General features: G+C 60.6%; 1 protein-coding gene across 2 annotated transcripts in view; it reads left to right on the top strand.

Moving 5' to 3' along the window:
- The window catches only part of LMX1B (LIM homeobox transcription factor 1 beta), an 82,507-nt gene extending 73,057 nt beyond the window's left edge, over nt 1-9,450 (top strand). The window contains exons 3-8 of one of the 2 annotated variants that reach the window (XM_025475171.3): nt 571-803; nt 2,609-2,790; nt 3,028-3,105; nt 3,262-3,328; nt 5,352-5,516; nt 5,826-9,450. In XM_025475171.3, the coding sequence (XP_025330956.1) occupies nt 571-803; nt 2,609-2,790; nt 3,028-3,105; nt 3,262-3,328; nt 5,352-5,516; nt 5,826-5,983 (883 nt within the window). In that variant the 3' untranslated portion in view covers nt 5,984-9,450. The remainder of the gene's footprint in view (nt 1-570; nt 804-2,608; nt 2,791-3,027; nt 3,106-3,261; nt 3,329-5,351; nt 5,517-5,825) is intronic. The other variant, XM_025475172.2, reaches the window with a different exon arrangement.
- The last annotated feature ends 4,811 nt before the right edge of the window (nt 9,451-14,261 follow it).

The following is a 14,261-nucleotide window of genomic DNA, read 5'->3' as shown; positions in this document are numbered from 1 at the left end:
GATGTGTGTTTTAAACACCTTCCCCTGATTCTCCTCCTGGAAGACAAATTGAAGAGTTAGAGGGACCAGGAGCCCAGGAAGGAGCCTGGGGCAGGTGCCCAGGCAGGAGAGGAGTGGCCCAGGGGTTGGGTTGGACAGGGCTAAGGATTGGTTGGATGTGGGGGGGGTGGGAGGAGCAGAGAGGAGGTGGAGCAGGTCCTGGAGTGAGGGTAGATGGGACTGGTGGGCTGCCTGCCCTTCTCAGGCCCAATCCCACCTGGCTCTTGGGGAAAGTTGAGGCTGACCTTGTGCTCTGCCCTCTAGTGGCCACTGTGTCTCTGAGCAGGAAGGGCCCTGAGATGACACACCCAGGAGAGGGCACCTCTGGGAAGGATGCCCAGCAGCCACTCTTCCCTTAGGCCACCAGAGCCCTGGGAGCCAAAAGAGTGGGGCTGCAGGGCCGTCCCACTGTCTGGCTCTGTGCAGGGGGCGGGCCTCTCCTACCTGGAGTGGAAGGTCAGGGTGGCAGGAGACAGAGGCCCTTGGTGGGACCCTGAGCCTAGCCAGTGTGCCCCCACTGTGCACCTGCAGGCTCTTCGCAGCCAAGTGCAGCGGCTGCATGGAGAAGATAGCCCCCACGGAGTTCGTGATGCGGGCGCTGGAATGCGTGTACCACCTGGGCTGCTTCTGCTGCTGCGTGTGTGAACGGCAACTACGCAAGGGCGACGAGTTTGTGCTCAAGGAGGGCCAGCTGCTGTGCAAGGGTGACTACGAGAAGGAAAAGGACCTGCTGAGCTCCGTGAGTCCCGACGAGTCCGACTCTGGTGAGCCGTGGCTGGAGCCAGGGGGCGCCGGGTGGGGAGGGGGCCCTGCCGCAGAAGCCCAGTGCCGACCCCAGGATCCAAGCATACGGACAGTGCACCCCCATCTTGCGCCTGTGGCACTGTTGTGTTCACATGCATGTGTGCAGGTGCACATGGACACTGATATGTATGCATGCCCCCAGGCTCACAGATGCACATGCAGGTACTACCACTGAGTCACATGTGCTCAAGCACCAGTGTACATGCTTGTGACCACACATACACACAAGCACAGACAATGCATGTGTGGATACCTGTGCCCAGGAGCGTATATGTGCAGACCCACGGACCTATGTAGGTATGTGCTTAGATGCCCAAGCATGCACCAACCCACACCCAGGAGCACACACGTACACATACACTTAACCAAGCCTACATATGCACACATGACCCAGCTCACACATCACACATGCACTGAGCAGCTGTGCATATGGCCACACGTTTATCCACATGTGCTGTAGTTTACACACATGCACAAACACACACACACACGTGCCCTGCTCTCTAGCTCCCCACCCTCAACTTCCCTTTGCCTTGCTGTGGCCTGCACTATGGCACAGCACCACAGCTGTCTCTGCCTGCACCAGGTCTGCAGGCGGCTGGTGCTGAGAGGCAGGGCTCTGACACGTCCTTCAGCAGCAGGAGCAGCTAATTGGAGGAATTGGGGCCTTCTGTGGTGGAGGCAAAGACCCCGTTTCCCAGGATGAAGGCATCTCTCTACTCTGTTCCAGCCTCCAAAAAGACCGTGCCAGCGTAGAGCCCTCCTGGCAGAAGGGCGAGTACAGCTAGAAATGAGTCTTAGAAGGGGAAGACTAAGGAGCACTCTGGGGCCCTGTCATTCCAGGATAGTGGGGAAGGACTGGGGTAGAGGGCTTGCAGAGGAGATGCCCTGGACTTCTGAGCCCTTTGGGGTAACCTAGAGTCTGTAGTCACAGGACCTACCCCCATCTGGAAGAGCTTTGTGACTGTAGGGAGCTCCCCATCCATCCGTCCCTCTGTCCGCCCCTGGGCAGGGCACCGTGGTGGCTGCCTGGACTCTTAGGACAGAGTAGACACTGGCCAGGTGCCATTGGCCCATTCATATTAGGCTTAGGGAAGGGGTCTTGGAGGGAGGAGACCCTCTCTTAGGGCCTGGGAAAAGGAGACCAATTCAGACTTGAGGGAGCAGGAGGTGCATGGTGTCCACCTGGGGCTGGCATCTCTGAGACCCACAATTCTGGGACATGGAAGTGGCCGTGTGTGCATGGTGGTTGGGTGTGTCTCTGGGTGAATACACATGCTTCTGCGTGTGTGTGCGTGCGTGTGCCTGTTCAGGCGTGCCCGTGCTTGTATGTCCCCCACCTATGAGCATGTGCCTGTGTGTGTCTGAATGTGACCACGTGTGCCCAGTCCTCTGTGGGCCCAGGCACCAGTGCACATGTGCATCTGCTAGTGTTTGAGTGTGTAACGCTGTGTGTGTGGCGTGCATGCCATGGCCGTGAATACTCCTGTGTGAGAACATCTGTGGTGTGTCTGTGCCTGACAGTTCTTCATCCCTGGAAGCGTCAAGGAAGAAGGTTCCCTGGTCTCCCCTCTGGGTCCTGGGGCCCGCTGGCACCAGGCTAGTGCAGTGGGAACCAGTTTACTCCAAGGCTGATATGTGCGCTGGGGTCTCCAGAGTGCTGGGGGGCCAGCCATGGCTGGTGTTGGCAGGAGGTGATGGGGTCCTGCCAGGCAGCAGATGGCCTCAGGGGACAAGACTGACGGGCTGGGTGTGTCCCCCACAGTGAAGAGCGAGGATGAGGATGGGGACATGAAGCCAGCCAAGGGCCAGGGCAGCCAGAGTAAGGGCAGTGGGGACGACGGGAAGGACCCCCGGAGGCCCAAGCGACCCCGGACCATCCTCACCACGCAGCAGCGAAGAGCTTTCAAGGCCTCCTTTGAGGTGTCCTCCAAGCCCTGCCGAAAGGTGAGGGGCCACTGGGGTGGTGGGGCAGGGCTGACACCCCACGCCCGCCACTTTCCCAGACAATGCCCCTACTTCTCTTGCTGGAGATGGGGACATCCCTCCACCCCACCCCTCCCCTCTTCCTCCCCTCCACTCCCCTATCCCTCCGCCTTTCCCCCCTCCCCCAAACTACTGCCTTCCTGGCCTGCTGCCCTGCCCCCCACCCCCAGACCTGATCTGTGTCCCTCCATCGGGCAGGTCCGAGAGACGCTGGCAGCAGAGACGGGCCTCAGCGTGCGCGTGGTCCAGGTCTGGTTTCAGAACCAAAGAGCCAAGGTGAGAGGCCACCTGTCAGCCCTGCTGCGCAGAGATGGAGGGGTGGTGTAGGGGTACTGGCAGAAGACAGGGTCCTGGCGGGAGGTGCTGGGAAGGAAGGGGGGAAGGGGGGCGGGGCAGGGAGGTGAGGACTGGCATGACCTGTGTCCCCTGTAGATGAAGAAGTTGGCACGGCGGCACCAGCAGCAGCAGGAGCAGCAGAACTCCCAGCGGCTGGGCCAAGGTAAGCCGGGACCGGGGGACAGGGCCCAGGCTCAGCCTCCTGTAACAAGACCCCCCCCCAATCCTTCCACCAGTGGGAACAGGGCTCTGGGAACTGTTGCCTTGGAACCTGCTGTGATCAAGGGAGATCAAGGGAGGCCATGGGATCACTGGGGCGGGATCACCAGCGGAATCATTGGGGCTGGGACACCAGAGAGATGGCTGGGGGTTGAGGGGTGGGCTGCCTGAGGAGTGACATAATATTCGCATGCAAAGCTACAGCCTACCTGGGGCACCCGGCTGGCTCAGTCAGTGGAGCACAGGATTCTGGATCTCAGAATCATGAGTTCAAGCCCCATGTTTGGTTTTTGGTGTAGAGCTTACTTCAAGCAAACAAACAAAACACTGCGACCATCTCCCACCCTCAGGGTGTGCCAGGCACTGTTCTCACCGCAGGCAGTGCTCCGCCTCACTAATTCCCACAGATCCCAGAGGGGAAGGGCATTGTCACAGTGCATTTTACAGCCACCGAGGCTGATGCTCAGACCAGGGGACTTACTGGGATCACTCAGCTAGTAAGGTGCAAAGCCACCTCCACCCCAAGGGTGGGGCCCCAAGCTTGTGTTTTTAACATGACCATACACCCCACTGCCCAAATTAGAATTCAGCAGAAATCTCGAGAGAGTCTCCATGGGGTGGGGTGTTGAGGAGTTCAAGGTGGGCTCCTGCTGGATAGTAAGGAGCCAGTTTGAGGGACAGTGGCCAGGCCCCCGAATGCTGGGCTTTGCCAAAATGCTTTTACCATTTCTTGGGCCGGGGCTGGCCTCCCAAGCCCCATGGGGACATTGAACCTTGAAGAGAGGGCACAGGGAGCTTCTTGGGGGTGCCCACATGGAGTGGGGGCCCCAGGCTGCCTGTTCCCAGGTGAACCAGGGGCTCCAGGGCAGATGCCAGGGTACTGACCGGCAGCCCTTCTACTCGGGGCTCAGGGCCAGGCCAGTGTCCCTAGCTGTAGCTGACCCTTGGAGCCCAGTTATTTCTCTCTGCACCCTCTGCTCTCCTCTCCTTAGACCACCTAGCCCCCTGGGGCTGTGGCCACTGTCTCTGGTCTCCCAACTGCCTCCAAGATGCAGCCTCCTCGAGGATGTTCCACAGTCCCCCTTGAGCTCATCACGACCCATACTGCTCCACATAGCAGCCCCTGCTACCACAGCCGCACCACACCCTCTGCTCTTCCCCACCCCCAGCTCAGCAGATGGCACCAGCCCCCACACTGTGCCCACACCAGGAACCTGGGAGTCACTTCTGACCCTTCCTGTCCTACAGTCACTGTATCCGCTCCACTGCCAAGTTGGGCAGTGATTTCTGGTCCCATGTCCCTCATGCCCCTCTCAGGAGTTTTCATTCCCAGGTCCACCTTAATAGGGACCCCAGCTTCTCCCTCAATATCCTCCAATGGTCCCTGCCTCCATCCTCCACCCCCAGAGGACCATCTTCCTCCCCATCCCTGGCCTTCTCTCATCCTCACGTGACAGCCCCATGCACATGGCTCCCTGCTTCCCTCCCCACCTTTGCTGCTTTTGAGGGGACATACCTGCCCCCCTGGAACAGTTGAACCCCTGCTGATTCTTTAAGTCACATAGAGTCAGGGGGTCCCTTCCTCCAGGAGGCTGTCCCTGAGCCTCTTTGGCCTGGGCGCAGGCCCCACCTTGTTGCTGCTGGATGCAGGGAGCTCACTGCACCCCCGTGTTGGACATTACTGCCTGCTTAGTGTCCGTCTCCCCCAGCAGTGAGCTTCTGGAGGGCAGGGCCATGGGAGGGAGGGAGGGAGGAGGTGGGAAGAGGAACTGATTTGAGAACACCGTGGGCAACTAGGGAAGGCCAGAGGCGGTCAGAGTCAGAGGGCCCACAGTGGGGTCTTGGCCTGCGGGGTCAGGTGGGAGGTCAGTGGGAACCCCTGTGGTACATCTGTGAGGGCTCCCTGGGGCGGGTGCTCCAGGACCAGACGGACAGGGCTGGTGGGTGAAGGTGTGTTCTGTCCCCAGAGGTCCTGTCGAGTCGCATGGAGGGCATGATGGCCTCCTACACGCCACTGGCCCCACCGCAACAGCAGATCGTGGCCATGGAGCAGAGTCCCTACGGCAGCAGCGACCCCTTCCAGCAGGGCCTCACGCCGCCCCAAATGCCAGGTGACCACATGAACCCCTATGGTAAGCCGCCCCACCCCCTGCCCACCCCAGCACCGCCCCTGCCCACTGCCTGACCCGGCAGTCCTGGGGCCGTGACAGCACATCCCGCCCCAGGGCCCAGGCCGGCCCCACCAACACAGCCCACCTGCCGCCTCCTGACAGAAGGGGTGCCCTCGAGACCCCATCCGAGGCCCTCAGCACCTCTGGTCCTGCGCTGCCGCCGCAGGTCCTCCCATCCCTCCTCACCTCCGGCCACACAGCCTGCAGGGCTGACAGGGCCCCCTGGAGCTCCTGCGCCACCTGGGCTCCTGACGCCCCCTCTGCCTCCAGGGAATGACTCCATCTTCCACGACATCGACAGCGATACCTCCTTAACCAGCCTCAGCGACTGCTTCCTCGGCTCCTCGGATGTGGGCTCCCTGCAGGCCCGCGTGGGCAACCCCATCGACCGGCTCTACTCCATGCAGAGTTCCTACTTCGCCTCCTGAGAGCCAGCCGGCCGCATGGACGCTTGGGCCAGGGTCCTGGGGTGGGCCTGCGGCCGCCGCGACCACCCCACCACCCGCACAGACTCTACACACAGCCATACGGTGCCCTTCCCCTGGGCTGGCCGGGCAGGCAGATGGGCGCAGCCTGGGCAGGCTGTGTCCTGCCCACAGAGACCGTGTCACCCCAGGGGCCCAGAGTCTTGGAAAGCCACTCGCCTCCCAGTCCCACCTCGGCCTCCATCTCCTCCTTCTCCCTGCCCGTCTCTTTTTTGGGAAGCTTAAATTCTCTCTATTTTTTTAAACGTCTTCTCTGTGTCCAGCCAACCTCCATGGGTGGGGCCTAGGCCCAGGCGGGGGCCCCCCCGTGCATGCCCCCAGGAGATGATGTTGCGTGCGGTGCCTGTTAGCTAGAGAAGTGTGGGTCCCTGTCCGGGGGGCCGGTGCCCACCTCCCCCACCTCCGAGGGCGGGCCCACCAGTCTGGGTTCACCTGTCCCAGCCCGAACCTGGAATAGAAGTGGGGAAGAGCCTGGCAGGTGTACCAAGCCCACCTCGGGCTCTGCCCTGAGGGCAGTCCCTGGGGAAGGTAGACTGAGCCTCACTTGCAAACGCACGCACACTCGCACACTCGAAGGCACACCTGGGCGGATACGCACAGATACAGAGACCAGCTGAAGAGGCACAGAGGCGCTGTGTGGGCCAGCCCTGCCGTGCCAGGAAGGGGAAAGAGGCCAGACGGGGCAGGGACCCCCTCTGCTTACAGCAACAGGAGAGAAGGAAGGAGGGGAGGGAAGGAGGAGAGAGTTTGAGGCTTGAAACACGGGGCCCCAGGTGTATCCTGGCATCAGCCTAAACAGGTGCTGCCTGAGCAGGCAGGGCAGACACAGATCCCCCAGAACCAGGTAGGACAAAGGGCAGAACTTCCAGGTGGAAAGGAGCCTCACAAGTCACCTATTGGGCACATCATCTGGACTTTGGCTCCCTCTGCCTCTCCTCACATACCTCCAGCAGGGCGAGGAGGCCGCCGCTTCATCGGGCCCCGGGTCAGCTGCTGTTTTCTGCTGATTTTGCCTCTGCCTTTTTTTTGGCCCCAAGTCTTCACTTGTGAAAGCCAGGCTCTTCCAGTTTCTGCAGCTCTTTCTCCTAAAACTGTACCCTCAGCTGGGCTCCAGCTTTCCCTCTAAAGGTGGGACAGAAATAACCCCATCTTCTGACTGACATCGGCCAGCCACCTCCCACGTTAGGTGCCCTGCCTCTGTTAATATGGCCCAAAATGCAGTGAAGAGTTGAGGCCGAGTTACCTGGAAACTCACCCTACCCTTCTGTAAGTGAATCCCCTGACCCTCACTCACGGGACAGCTAAGCCACACCCCTCTTCTGTGTGTATTTGGGGGCAGGGGCATTTCTTGTTCAGACTCGGTGGAAGGACCTTGACTTTTTTTACTTGCTACATTTTTTCTTATTGGATTCAGTCCAGCCTGTGGAGTTTCTCTGCACCCCCAACTGTGTGACCACTGGCTTGCTGTCCCCGCAATGTCGGGAGCCAGCCCTGTGTTTCCCACCCGAGGCACAGGAACCGACTGGCCTCCCCCTGTCCCAGTGTCGGCCTGCGACCCAGTCCTCCTGGGGTGACGCGTTCTAGTGCATTTCCCACCCTGTTTTGTCAGATGCCCCGCTGGGACATGGGAGCCAGGGAGACAGCGTGAGCCCCCACCCCGGATCCACTAAGCCCTATCCTGTTAGAAGAGGAAGCGAGGTCAGGTTGATGGGCCCTGTTCTCGGTGACCCCTTGCTGGTCTCTGGTGGCCACTGTACCCTCCGCCGGGTGCGCAGAGCCCTGCCTTTAATTCTGATACCAAGCCCAAGGCCGCCGCCCCGAGACCTGCCCAGTCTAGCCTTGGAGCAAATAGGACGACAGGGGTATCTCTGCCTTTGGGCGCCTCTGCCTGACCCCCTCTGGGACCCTCTCAGTTCCCAGCCTGCTCCGTGGTTTTGCTCCTCTGTCCAGTGGGGACCCTTAGGCTGCCCCAGAGCGTCCCGTGCTGTTCCGGAGCTGTCGGCGGGGCCATGTAGCCCGGCGGCCCCCTCGGCGGGGCGGCCAGACAGTCCTTCCCTGAGCTCCTTGTTCCACACGAGCTCCCACAGGCTCTCGGCTGTCCCGGTTTCCCGCAGCCTCAGTCCATGTGGGCTCTGTGCCATCCCCGTCCTGGGCCACCAGCGGCCCCTGTAGGCAGCCAGCTGGTTTCTTGAGAGAGGCTCCCTTTCCTCCTCTTGGGCTCACCTGGTCCAAATCATGCTGGGGCATTTGGGGCGGGCCCGGGGCACAACCCCAGCCCCAGGAGCCCCGGTCCTTCTCTCCCAGACTGTTTCAGTTGGAAGGAAGCTCAGAAATGGGCATCTGGCCCACTCCCTTTATTCCCCAGCTGGAAAGCCCGGCTGGGAGAAGGAAGGGAGTGGGGGCACCATGCCAGCCCCTTCTCTTTGCTGAATGGCCTCTAGGTCAGGGGTGTGTGATTTGTCCTAGGAAACTCTTGCCATCCCCTCCCATGGTGGCGGGGGGGACACGTCTTCCACTTGGGGGCCTCACAACCTCCCAAGTCTAACCCAGGCTCTGCCCCCACTGTGAGCTGCTCCTTGCAAAGAGCTGGTTCCAGGATACCCACACTCATGTCCCAGAGGGCGTCCAAGCCAGAGGGAACTCAGACAGCCCCGTGGGCCGGACACGCCTCATCGGCAAAGCTAGGTCATTGCTGTGGGCTGCGGCTCACTGCCCGAGGTTCCCGGGCTCCCCGAGATGCCAGTGTCCTGCCTGTCCAGCCCCGGACTGGTGTGGAGACACAGATGAACAAGATGTAGGGCCCACCTCGAGGGGCTTTCTTCTAGGAGAGGCATCCACACTCCGACCCAGCTCTGTCCAGATGTGAGTGGTGGACCCATTTCCCGGATGAGGAACCTGAGGCTCAGAGGAAGGAGGCAAGTGCTCAGGGTGTCCCAGCAGAGGCACTCGGAGGCGGAGGCCGAGTGTGGGCTGAGATAAGCAGGCTCTTCCCACCTGCTGTGGGAGGAAGTGCAGCCCTGACTTGGGGGCACAGCAGGTAGCCAGGAGCACCTGTCATCAGTGGTGGCCGGGACAGGAAGCCGAAGGGAAGAAGTCTGGTCCCGAGGAAGAGGCAGGAAGTGTGAGGTGGGCAGGGGGAGTGTTGGAGAAAAACCGAGTTCCGTTTCCCTGCTGGGGAAGGTGAGGCTCAGAGAGGGGAAGGAGTCTGGCCCAGGTAACACAGCATGAGGGCAGAGGCACGGGAAGGTGGGGGCCTGCCTCCAGCCACAGCCTCGTCTGCTGGCTCCACGGAGCCTCCTGGAGGGCCACGCGGACAGAGGGACTCTGTGTTCCAAAGGTCGGGCTGCAGGGCTAGCAGGGCCTGTAGGAGAGGGCCCCACACCAGGGCACCTTGGGAGGCTTCCTGGGGGCTGGGGGAGCCCACTGCTGCGGCAGGGCCCACGCCAGGCCAGGCCCCTGTCACCGCCCGGGCACAGGGTGAGGCTGCCTCACCCACGGGGGAGCCTCGGGGGCGGGGGCTGGCCTGAGCTAGGCATCCCCCGGGTCAGGACCTCACCTCCTGTCCGGGAGGATCTGGGGCTCGCTCTGCCCTGAGGGGAGGAGGGTCCACATTCGCACGCGCACACACACTCACACCCGGACGTACACGGAGGCTCGCACACCCACACTCCGGGCACACGAGGCCTGCGGGCTGGGGGAGCAGGGAAGACCCTCCAACGCTTGGCCTTCAGAGGGTGCAGTTTGCAATGAGCCTGTCTGCCGGCGCCCCCACCCCACCCAGGGCCCCAGGGGGCCCAGCCCGGTGTGGGGACCAGCCACTGGCCATTCCTCTGTTTTCCTTGTACAGACTCTCACTGCCCACCCGCCATCCCCAGACACATTTTATTTAATAACTTGTCATTGTTAAATTATTTATTAGCGTTTACCACATCACCACCCCCACCCTGCCCTCCACGCTCACCTTCTGCCTCTTCCCACAAAAGCAGAAAATGCAAACACCAACAAAAGATGAGACATCAGTATATTTGTAAATAAACCAACCTGTACACGCCTGTGCTGCCTCTCCTTGGGGGGGGGGGGCAGGCCGCAGCCAGTCCTGCGCGGAGGACGACAGGCCCAGGAGGAGGGAGGGCTGGTGGGCCCCGTTCTCACCCCAACCCATCCCTTGTCCTATCCCATAATCCTCACACCCCATCCTTGGCCCATCCCAACCCCAAACCACCTCCACACTTAAATGCATCCATCCCATCCCACTGTCCCTGCTTCCCCAACACATTCATTCGTTCAAGCAACCGACATGAAGGGCCCTTTAAGTGCCAGCCAGCAGGCTGAGGACCAGAGCGCAGTGGTCTGTGCCTCAAGGAGGTAGACTGTGATGCAGGCTCAGGTGAGGTTTGGACAGGCCTGGCTGCAAGGGTCCCCAACCTCACCCGGAGGGGCAAAGCATCATGAAAGGCTTCCCGGAAGAAGCTGCATGTTAGGCTTCGACCAGAAGTCAGCCAGCATGGAGGAGACAGGTGGGGAGCAGGGTCTGGCAGTGCTTCAGTCTTGTGCAGAATCTCCAAGGCAGGCAAAACCCTGCAAATCTCCCGAACTCAAAGAAGAGCTAAGTTTGGGGGTGGGAGAGCAGCAGGGAGACAGCAGGCAGGTCCGATGTTCTGATGTTCTCCGCCTCTCCCCATCCCTCTGGTGGCTCCTTCTCAGCCTCCTGCCCCCACCCCTGCGGCCACAGGTCACCTGGAAGCCACCTGTGGCTGCCCTCCCCTGCCCTCGGGCACCAGCGCCCCCTAGGGGCACACTCGGCCCCGCACCCCCTTCTGCAGCCTCTGGCTGATTCCAGCCGCGCGGCTTCCAGGAGTCTAGACAGGGTGAGGCGCTCGGCTCCTGGCTTCCTTTGCACCCACAACACCCTGAAGAGCAGGTATTAAGGGCTCATTTTTCAGAAGCGAGCCCGAGCCTCAGGTAGTGAGCGGCTCAATAGGACAAAGCTACCAAGGGGCGGCAGAAGCAGGCTGCAAACCCGCGGCCTCGCCCCCGCTGGCCCCTCAAGCCCACGCTCTCTGGGCCTGTGATCCGGTCCTCCGAGGTCAGGCTCAGGGACCCGAGCGTCCAGGAGACTCTCCTACCTTCAAAGTGGCCTCACTGAGGCCCGGAGGAATGGAGCCCCTGAGCCCCGCTGCACAGCACAGTCCCGGACCGGAGGACCAAACCGGGTCTTCGCGGCCCAGCGGCCGCTCCTGTAAGAGGCCTCCGAGCTCCTCCTCCCCCACCAGCCGCAGGCTGCGACTCTGCCCACAGCAACCGTTTAAAATCCTGTCACTAAAAAATGTGTGCGGGGTGGAGAGGAGGGGCTGTGCTAATCCAGTGCTCCCGTCTCCTGCCTGTCTTCTGCGGCCAGCTCAGAGGTGAGGCCCCGGGGCTGGGGGAACACAGGGTCCTTGGGGAAATAGGGCGTGGGAGGAGGGACCCCTCCAGGCCCCCCTTTCCAGGGGCGGGGACAGGACCAACGCCAGCCATTCCCCGCCACTGCTGGTCACAGACTTCAGCCCGCTGACTGGCCTTCACGACAACCCGGAGCAGCCCTCACCCCATTGCACAGATGAGAAGACCAAGGCTTGCAGAGCAGCCACTTGCTCCAGGGTGATTCCTCCCAGGAACCTGGGGTTGGAGTGGGAGTTGAGAAGCCTCTGGTCTCAGGAGAGGGACACGATTGCGATCCTGCCCAACCAAACTTGTCTTCAGGGGGACTGAGCCCCTGTGCAGTGCTGCCCCCGGAACACCCCACCACTCCCGGGCCCCCAGCTTTCCTCAAGAACCCTGCTGGGCTGGAGAAGGTGTGGGATGTGCGCAGCTGCACAGAACCAGCAGCCACCGGGACAAGGTGTGGGGAGGCAGGGGGCCCAGCAGGCATTAGGACAATGGTCGGAAGGAGGGCCAGCGCCACGCGGTCCTACAGTCCCCTACAGTCCCCTACCGTGAAGTGAGCAGCGCCCCCCGGGCCCCCCGCCGTGACGCTGGCCTGCTCCCCCGCATCGCACTGCACCTTGCACATTTTGCTTCACTCACTCCTCACAGCCCCTCAGGACAGGAAGAACCGTGATGTCCACTTAACAGATGAGGACGCTGCCATCCCCATTCTTCCCAGGAGTTCCTACCCTACAGCCAGCCCCACTCTGCCTCAGATGCCCTCTCTGCCTCTAGTGTCCTGGGACCCCATACCAGGCTGATCTTGACCCCAGGGAACTGACAGACAGGGGAGCTCTGTTTATGGCTTTGACTTCAGAGCGATCCCCAATCCCCGGGGCTTGACTGGAGAACAGAGATAGCCTCCTGATTGCTTGTTCCCTTTGATCTTCATCTATTGCCTGGCAGGTGTCCCAGGACATATGTCCTCCTGGGCAGAGCTTAAGTGGGAGCTATAAGAGGAGAAAGGAATAGAGGACTCGAAGCAAGCACAGGCAAGGGGGTGGCGGGGCCTTGTCAGCTGTGCGGAAAATGTAGGGAAAAACCTCCTGGGGGGCACAGACCAGCAGGAGCAAGTGTGCAGAGGCGGGAAGGGCAGGGCATCAGCGAGGTGGGGACACGCCTGGGTTGAATTCAGGATTCCAAGGCCAGAGATGGCAGGAGCTGAGATCCCTGGTGCTGCCCGGCCCACACTGGACATGCGAGGGGGCAGGGCTGGAGACCATTCAGGCCCTTGGCCCTGGCAGGACACCTGGCCCAAACCGTTCCCTACTTTAGCTGAGAATAGAGTCAGCACGCTATGAGATGTTGAATACAGAACAGTATATGCAATGTATCTATCTGTGGGCTAAAGAGAATAAACAAAACCCTCTGTGCCCACTGTATAGATCTAAAAAATGCACATCTCGATGTCTTGGAACCCTTAATGTGCCCATTGGGCTCCAGGGGCCTTTAATTTAGAAAACTCTGATCCCAATCAGAGCCAAATCAGTACCAAAGTGGTGTGCGGAAAGTTCTTAGCACAGAATCTAGTCGGAATGGGCTCAATGGTAGGCAGCCCCCGGGGCAGCTTTCCTCTGTGACAGAGCACCTAGGACCTTTCTGCGAGCAGGGCCTCCCTTAACAAAGCTGGGGGTACTTTGCTCCTAAATCCCCAGGACCAGGAGCTGGTTTGAATTTCACTTCCGAACATGCAGTTGCCCGTCAGGCCACGAGGTGGCGACCGGGAGTCAGGGAGGTGAGAGCCGGAGGCCGGCGGGCCGCGGAGGTGTGGGGATGGCTTCAGATTATGGCAGAGAAAGAAAAGAGGAAGAAAAGTCTTCTGTGCGCCAGGCCCTGTGTGGAAGCTTTACAGGGATGATGCCGTGCATCCCTCATCACAACCCTAAGAAGCAGGTGTGAGCATTCCCACCTTACAGAACAGGAACATGGGCTCAGAGATGTCAAGTGACCTGGCCAAGGCCGCATAGCTAGGGAATGGCAGATCTGGGATTTGAACCAGAGCTGAGTCAGCGACAAAGATACAGGAGGAGGAAAACAAGGGGAAGCAGAAGGGGGTAAAATATCAACCTCTTCTTGCTTTAGCCACTCCCAGCAGTTTTGTGCCTCTTCACACTGGCCTGTGAGGCAGGTAGTGTCACTGCCCATTTTATGGATAAGGAAACTAAGGCTAAAAGCCAGAGAAAGGCTACTTATTATCACGGCCCTAGCTCCTGGGGATTCAGCCCTCCCTGAGCCCTGAGGGAGGACCACAAGGGTGAGTGCAGAACTGGTGAGCTCCTACCCCCCACCCAACGCCCCATACACACACACAGCCTGGCCCCTTCTCTTCCTCTGCTCCTCGAAGATGAAGAGCAGGCTCAGGCCTTGCCCAGGACTCAGAGCAGCCTCAGCTTCCCAGGGATACCAGGGGGGCTCCCTCACTGGAGCAAGATTCAGGTCTACCCCCGTAGAGCACCGGCCCCTGTGGGTGCTTCCAGAACAGGGGACCTGAGTCATAGCTGGAAGCTCCTGATTGGGAGTCAGCGTTTCATTCTCATCATGTCAGTCACTAGGGCCCTGGGGCTTGGAGTGCTCTGCCCCCCCTTCCAGCTTTGGGGAGTGTGCAGTGCAGCGCTATTAAGCTCCAATCCCAGCTCTGCTCTTCACTGTCCATGTAACCTTGGACAAGTCACTTAACCATCCCACTTTTCTTTATAAACTGAGGGGTGAGCACAGAGCCACCATGAGGGTTCACATGAGCAAGTGAACCTGCCTC

This window comes from Canis lupus, chromosome 9, assembly GCF_003254725.2.
Source record: "Canis lupus dingo isolate Sandy chromosome 9, ASM325472v2, whole genome shotgun sequence".
Lineage (NCBI taxonomy): Eukaryota > Metazoa > Chordata > Mammalia > Carnivora > Canidae > Canis > Canis lupus.
Note: the sequence above shows the minus strand (reverse complement) of the source record. Positions and strands in the feature narration are given on the sequence as shown.